The sequence below is a fragment of the Larimichthys crocea genome, chromosome XXI, assembly GCF_000972845.2.
Source record: "Larimichthys crocea isolate SSNF chromosome XXI, L_crocea_2.0, whole genome shotgun sequence".
Lineage (NCBI taxonomy): Eukaryota > Metazoa > Chordata > Actinopteri > Sciaenidae > Larimichthys > Larimichthys crocea.
The window spans coordinates 2,935,261-2,943,306 of record NC_040031.1 but is presented as its reverse complement, the minus strand read 5'-3'; the positions used below and the strand labels follow the sequence as shown (position 1 = coordinate 2,943,306).

At 40.4% G+C, this 8,046-nt stretch overlaps 1 protein-coding gene across 1 annotated transcript; it reads right to left on the bottom strand.

Annotated features, from left to right (window-relative positions):
* Nucleotides 1-1,901: 1,901 nt before the first annotated feature.
* Nucleotides 1,902-7,327, bottom strand: LOC104922122 (uncharacterized). The gene is made up of 14 exons (XM_027273068.1): nt 6,977-7,327; nt 5,436-5,517; nt 5,294-5,315; nt 5,154-5,199; nt 4,953-5,058; nt 4,778-4,797; nt 4,576-4,684; nt 4,066-4,090; nt 3,862-3,952; nt 3,610-3,710; nt 3,360-3,423; nt 2,912-2,987; nt 2,784-2,808; nt 1,902-2,404 (listed from the first exon to the last, which is right to left on the bottom strand). Exons 2-14 carry the CDS (start codon nt 5,514-5,516, stop codon nt 2,379-2,381), a joined length of 792 nt encoding a protein of 263 aa, XP_027128869.1. The 5' UTR covers nt 5,517; nt 6,977-7,327; the 3' UTR covers nt 1,902-2,378.
* Nucleotides 7,328-8,046: the final 719 nt, after the last annotated feature.

Sequence of the window (8,046 nt, the reverse complement as noted above, 5' to 3'; positions counted from 1 at the left end):
CACTAGTTACTGAAGGCGGTGACAAGATGAGGAAATTTTATCTAATAGGCACAGAACAAGAGCAGTGTGAAGGTCCATATTTGCATTCTTACTCTGTGACTTCTTTACTGTGGTCCACTTCGCTCTCCTCCTCCTCTTCTTCTTCTGGCACTGGCAGCCTGGACGCAGTAAACACGAAGGGTTACATCATTTCACAAGGATGCTCCCAATCTCCCAGATACAAAAATGTCCAAACACACACAAAGTCTCTCTAATTGGGCATAAGGTCTTACTCGGCTTCGGGCTCCTCCAGAAGTTCTTGACTCCCCAGTGAGAGTTTGATGGACTGTCCCTCGCTGGCCATCTGTCTAATGGCCATCTCAGCTGTCTGCCTGGCCACCTCCTCAGCCATACGTGCCATCTCCAAGCGTTCCTGCAAAAGGCTAAAGAGAGATAGGATTTGTGAAATCATTGTGCTGTGTGTTGAATGTTAATGTGGTAAATTAAGACTCTTCCTTCTTATTGCAGAGACTTTGGATCCTAACCAGGTGAGTTTAGCCTTATCACTATGATTTGACCTCTTACTCCTCCAGCTGACTGATTCCAGCTAAAACACTATTGTTGACCAGTCAGGGTGCAGTATTGTGATACATTGTATACAGTGAAGCTTCTCCAGTTCATTCAATAGATACTATAAACTAACCTGCAACAATTGAAACAATTTTTTGATAAGATGGGGCAATTACGTCCTCTCCACCTTTCTTACCGTTCCTCCATGGTAGCCAAAGCCACATCTTCAGCCTCCCTCTTGATACTTTCAATGAATGGTGTCCACCGTCCTGTCTGGGTCTCAGCATCTTCCTGAAGCATTTTTGGCGCACTCTGTGATGGTTCTGGTTCTGGGTTGGTTTCACTGCGCTGAGGCTGAAGTGCATCAGACTGTGTCTGCTGAGCTGTTTCCTGCTGCTGGTTTACTGATGGTGCTGGTGGAGCCAGTGATTTGGATGGCGCTGCAGCTTTGGACCGATCTTCACGTTTTTGCTGGCCCTCGTTGTCTGACTCCACGTCTTCTAGGACCATGTCAGGTTTGAGTTTGGATCGAGTTACTGGGAGGGTGACAAGGGACGGTTTATGTATGTTTTGGGTATTTTAGCACACATTATAAGCTGGTGTTTACTGTCTGTAATACAGGTGAGCTGTGAATCATTTTTCTACATGCTTTTCATGTTGGATGCCTTCCATATTTAATAAATCTTTATGTGTAAAGAACGCATGGAGGTAATGGAAGGTGGTCCAGATGGGGGAGGATGCTGTTGACTTGAAGTTGTTGTTTCTAACTCTATAAGGCATTGATAAGACCACCACATAAATAATTTCACACTAAATCTTTATTATACCTATGGTATCCTCGTATTACAGTACATATTAATATCTGACAGTCAACATGTTTTCAATGCGGGTAAGTATGGTTCTTTCAAATCAAGTCAAACCCTCTGAAACAACAACACCACACCACATGCCTTGGCCACATTTCACAGTTCAAGGCCATAGAAATAGATCAAGTGGATCAAAATAGGCCTTACACTATATCTAGTACTCAGTACCCTTAGTGGAAAAAAAAGTTACACCAACTAAAACATGATCAAGACACAAACTGAACTCAACTTCCATAATAATAATTAACAGATTCATAAAGAGGAAGACGTATACATAAAGATTAACTATTATAATGTCCTCTAAATATGAAGTATAAATACAGATATATACTTTTCTTCACAGATAACAAAATAATAAATGAACATAGCTGCCATTTAATGATTTTCAGATTTCTGTGAATTTGGAAATGTAGATTTGACATTTAATGCTGAAATTCTTCTAAACAAACATTTGTGTTTAAATTAATGAACAATACATCATGTTTTTAAGCTGCTATTGCTCTTGCATTGGATATGGAGATGGCAACACAAATATTTAGTGCACACTGCCATAGGTTAATGCACTATAAAGTAACAGAAAAAAAACTTTAGTGTGTGACGACACCTACAGGAATTTCAAATAAATGGCAATTACTAAATGTTTCTGTGTCAAACAGAAAATGTGCAAATTCAAATCACAAAGACTGAAGACAAAATTTGTCTAATCAGCTATAAAATATACAGTACATGTTTATCAATGCAAAGTTATAATACATTCATCTGAAACTGTATCGAGTACAGTAAGGTGAGTCAAATATATCTCTATTGTTCTTGTTGCATTTTACAGCTGCCTGGTGTCTATACGTTGCACAGCCCCTGCAGTTCTGCTAACAGCACAATATGTCTGTCTGTCTGTCTGTCTGTCTGTCTGTCTGTCTGTCTGTGCGGGAATCAGAGCGTCCCCCAGTCGTCTCCTCCTGCTGTTTAAGGGGCTCGCAGCGCCTTCCCCCCTGAAACAGAAGGAGAAGAGGGACTGAGTTAGGCTCCGACCGTCCGACCAAAACACCTCTTCAAAAACTATGGGGGGAAAAACAAAAGGTGCAGTACTTTCCAAATATTACACAGATCCACAGGAGTTACTCAAAGAAAGAAATGACATATTTCAGCAGTAAAGTTATGATTTGAATCAAATGCACCCAGTGTTTGTAAAGAGGTGTTTTCTGCTTTTCTCTGGTGACTTAAACACTTTGTGAGCAAAACATTATGTGAACTAGATCCACATGATTGAACTGTGAACTGTGGCACTCAGGAAAATGGTACTGGAAACTGCAGAGGGTTTTCTATGACTACAGAAAAGTATTAAATTAAATGAATAAAACCTAAACTCACCTTTCTGTAGAGCTTCAGTATGACCCTGACAGAAAGAAAAGATGCATAAAAATTAGACCAGACACACCAGAAAAGATTTATGTATGAAAAGAAGAAGGAAGAAAGATTAATTAGTTCCCAAAAGTTACCTCAGCATCATCTTTGGGTGGTGCGGCAGGTTGAGGCATTTTCAGGCCCAGTCCCGATACAAACCAGCCAACCACACTGTCAACAGACAAACTAATTTACCTGCATGCTTTTAACACTTTACACATCCCTGTCTTCCCATTATAAATATAATTTCAAGGAAAACATCAGTTAAATCTGTCAATGTAGACATTTTTGTTGTCCGTGTACTTTTATAAGATGACAAATTAAACCAGTCAAACAATGTTGTTGAAGCTAAAAAAATGATGGATGAATGATGATGATGGCTGGTGGATAGGTTGCATAATATGCTTCTGAGTAATGAGTAGTGTATGCATAATTTGCTTCTATCAGACATTTAGGTGAAGGTAAACACAAAAAAAACAAAAACAAATATCTAACCAGAAAGCCACTTTTGGCTGATCTGGACAGTGAGGGATCAATACATACTTCGATGCCTTGCTGTCAGTATCCAGTGAAATTCCACTGAGAGATTCAGGTGGTGGAGACAAAGCTGGAGAGAAGAGGAACATGAAGTTCAGTGTCAAAATATGTGTAGTAATGGAGGGTTAGGTGTTATGACTGTCCATGCCTGTGTGTGGATGTTTGCTCACTGGTGCACATTAGAACATACTTTCACGTATCTCTGTGTGTGTGTGTGTGTGTGTGTGTGTGTGTGTGTGTGTGTTTGTAAGTGTACTTTTATCCACAGAGGAGCGAGCGGACTTGGTTGTTTCAGGAACGACACCAGGGGGCAGTATTGGCTGAGGGACCATCTGCTTTATCCAGTTCACCACAGTACTGCAGAAAAAGAGAAAGGTCAGCCCCTTTAATTCAGCATTTTATCGAGATTTTCTGTCTCATCCTACTGTACTTTGGACTGTTTAGACAAAGGAATCCATCGGCTGTCAGGTGTTGTCATGTGTGAAGTAGTGTGTAGTTTTATTCTCACCTGGAAGGGAGTTGATGGCTCGCACTTTCTCCCTCCCCCTCATCTTCTGACACCATCTCCACCACTGGGATATGTGGGAGGGGATCATAATCTGGATAGAGAGACAGACCAATCAGACAGCAATGATCAGCTATATTACTGATATTTAATCATCAGCTGAACCTATTTATTATTTTATATTTTCTGTAAAAAGACAAAACATACCTGGCATTGTTTGTACATCATACACCTAGGACAAAAGAGATAAAACACATTTAAATTAAAGCCAACAAAGGATGGTTATAAGACTTTCTACTTTGTTTTGATCCACAGAAGTTGATGATGGTCTATTATTTGTATGTCCTCCACCACCTGAATGTTTATCGGTGCAGCCCTGAGGCCTCCAAGTAAGACACTGGTTTAAACAACAGTGGAAGTAATGGAGTGCTTTAACTTGTTAAACCCCCTGCAGATTCCTTTATAAGCTTAATCCTGACACATGATTAGTAAGCCTGGGGGGCAATATTAAGTTGTTTGAGTTAAGTGTTACTTAATAATATTAAACATGTTGTAGTTTTGGCACTGTTCTTCAGTGTCTTGATATAGTAGGATTATTTATATGGCAAATACGTTTTCAGTTTTGATTTTGAGGAACTGATTTTGTAGTGGTACTACTTAAGAAGATTTAGTGTTTATTTGTTTCATTAAATGTTGTAGTGTAAAGGCTAAACAGACCTCAGTGTGTTCTTCTTCTTCTATGACCTCTTGAGTCTCTTTATACTTGTCATCAGGTTGAGGCAACACCTTGGTCAGACCCTGAGTGACCCAGCCTATCACTCCAGACCTGGGAAGAAAAACAGAACCGACTTTATCTTTAAAGATTTAAAGAATGTATTTAGCAGCATAAAATATTCACTTTTATCTAATCATACTATACCTTTCTCTATCCTGTCCTGACTGGTGGATGTCAAAGAAATAAAAAAAGGTTTAGAGCCTAAAAAAGTACTGTCAAGACTTTCAACTATTTTGTCTTTGTGCACAATTATAGCAATGCTAAAATAAGCCAGATTATCCAGTAGTTGGGTAGGCTAATCAAACATCTATACACTGACCTTTGAGTCTGAGTTGGCCCTGTCAAGTCGAGGGGAGCTAGAAGGTTGAGGCAGGGAACTGACAAACCCATTAGAAAGCCAGCCTAAAACTCCAGTCTGGCCCTGACTGAGGAAGAGATGAAGAAAGATGGTACGATGTCAGTACATATACACACACACTCATTAACTTGTTCGGAAAAACTAGTGGAGAGAGAGGTTTACCTATCCTCTGAAGCTTCATCCGTGGTTTTCAGTGGAGGACTCTTCACTGTTGGATGAGTTAAAAACAAAGAATTCTCTTTAGATGCATTCTTACACATAAGTAGACAATTAGTATAAAATAGGTTGAAAATAATCCTCACCCTCTCTGTTTTTTGGGGGGACCTGTAAAGTTAAAGAGAGAAATGTGAGAACAAATACTCTATACTATAAAATTACGCTCTAAATTACGTGTGTGTGTGTGTGTGTGTGTGTGTGTGTGTGTGTGTGTGTGTGTTGTCATACAGCAGCAGGGGCCTTTGTAGGTTCATCTGTCACAGGAGCTTCAGGGGGTTGGGGGACCACTTTAACCACCCAGTTAAACATCCTGTTGAACACACACACACACACACACACACACACACACACACACACACACACACACACAAAGTCATCCTCTCAAAAGCCCTTCATCAAACAGTTACTGGTCATGTCTTCATTAAAGCAGCCACTTCACCTGTCAGACTGAGAGCCCTCAACTTGAGCTAATGAGGTCTGATGAAGGACATTCACCTGCTTTCACTTTTGCTTTAATCTCAAACTGGCCCAAATTTCTCTATGTAGTCTGGACTATTTTTATTCATATCAAATCTTTAAAAGTGTTCTTAGTTCTCCACCAGACACACTTACAATCTTTACAGTGATATGTGAAGATGTCTAGAAGATAAATAAGAAAATCCCCAAATGTGATATATAGTTTGCCATGTGCAATGTACACTTGTCTTTCCAATCCACTAATTAACTCAGAGAAGAGATGGAAATCAGGGTCCTGTCTTTTCTGCAAACCCCTGCAGGAGTCAAAAGGCAGAGAAGACTAAAAAGCAGAGGGACAGAGGCAACACAGCACGATAAGGCGCTTTTACAAACTGCTTCAAGGTGACAGAGGGTTAAATCAGTAAAACCAGTTCAACAGGGTGAATTTGGTCCCAGATATTCAGTAAGAGGACCTTTGAAGTGGTCCAGCTTTACAGAGCTAATAGGAGGGCCACTTGCCTGACTTAATCTCATATTTGCGTATTATCCCCAGTGACAGTTGATCAGCCTGTTGGGTTAATCCACTTCAGCAACAGGGAAAGAGCTACTGAACCGGCAAGATGTCCCACTAACTGACCACAGGTAAGGTAAGGTCTTTACCATGGATCTACTGTATGACCTGAACCAATGTGAATGTACAACCTAAAAACTCACTTTTCTCACAATTCATGTCTGTTCTGTTTCATCCACCATTGGGATCTTAGATCTAAACTGTATTTTTACAGTTTGTTGGAGCTTTATTTGTGTTTGAGGCACAGTACAGCTCCAAGCATATCGTTTTTCTAGCTGTGGGATTGGCTATATAAAATCCATAAACAAGGTTTCTTTACAAAGCTGTTATTGTGATCCCAGTCTATGACACACTGTCCCATTCAGCAAAGATCAGAAAAGCCTCTTCCCTGTCCTAATCTCAAATTCCTATAGCAATGGATTAAATAGAGCAGCTCTACCTGGCAACTAATCTACAGATTTGGTCATATGCTTAAACCCTGGGTCATCACACTCATCATTATGAGCTATCAAAAGAGCAAAAATGAGAGACACACACACCCAAACATAATTCTCTGTCTACTGATTGTGTTTGTATTTAGGAAGGACAGCACAGATTAAGAAAGAAACACAACAACATCTCTTCTCTACTTCTCCACGCAAGACACTGTCACCAAAACACCTCAAATCAGCACCAATGTATTCATGTTAAATTATGTATTTCCCTACGTGTGTACAGAATAACTAATCATTGTTTTCCTTACCTGCGTGTCTACAGGTGTCTCTGCATGCCGTAGGTGTAGAGTGCGGCACGGCCAGCACAGGTCTGCTGGGATTGCCACAACGGCTGCCTAATGGGATTAACTGGCACCACCTGAAGGTCAAGGCACAATCCTGGACTGTGAGCCATCGCAGATTAACGGCAGAGAAACGTTACATCGGGACATCATCCTTGTAACCTATAAACTGCTATCACACCACCACCACCACCTCCACTGCAGACAGCTACAAGCAACAAGGGGTGATTTCCACCTAACATAACCACAGACTTTGTAAAATCATGTGATTACAGATCTGGGTCATAAATTTTGGTTTGTAATAAACATGTCAACGGCTCACTTCTCAGCCCCAAGATCTCAACCAGGAGATCACTAGTTTTCAATTTCATTTTGGCTATAGTCAAGTTCACTCTTTTCTGTACTATATGCACAATACATTTGGTGTATCTGTCACCCCACTCTCTCTTCCACCTGTCATCCCTGTTCCCTATTATCTCCTATCCCATCCTCATTACAGTTTTATCCCCAGCAAGTGACGCAAGACCACTTGCTGACTGGCCAGCAATGAGCTATATAAAGTCAACCTTTTGACTGAATAGTTGACAATCAGGTAGAGACAGAGAAAGGTAAAGCTTGTTAGTCAGTCTCAGGATCCTGCCAAGTCTCCAATGATCTAGTCTACATCCTATCTTGTTCCTATAGCCACATGAAGACCACAGCTCTACCAGAAAAGGCTGAAAGAATGTAGCCTTAGACCTTTAACAACAGAGGTGGAAATAAACCAAATACAGTTACACAAGTACTGTGCGTACAATTTTGAGGTACTGTACTTAAGTATTCCTGTTTTCTGCTGCTGTATAGGCCTACTGTACTTCACACTACAACTAGGAGGGCATTAGTGTTTTACTCAACTACCTTTATTTGACAACCATAGTTACTTTTCAAATTATAAATGATTTTTACAATAAAATGAAGCTACCAGAGTCTACAACTATGCTAGCATCTCCTCCAGGCTGTGCTAGGCACAGCTTGAAGCTAAATGCTAACACCAACAT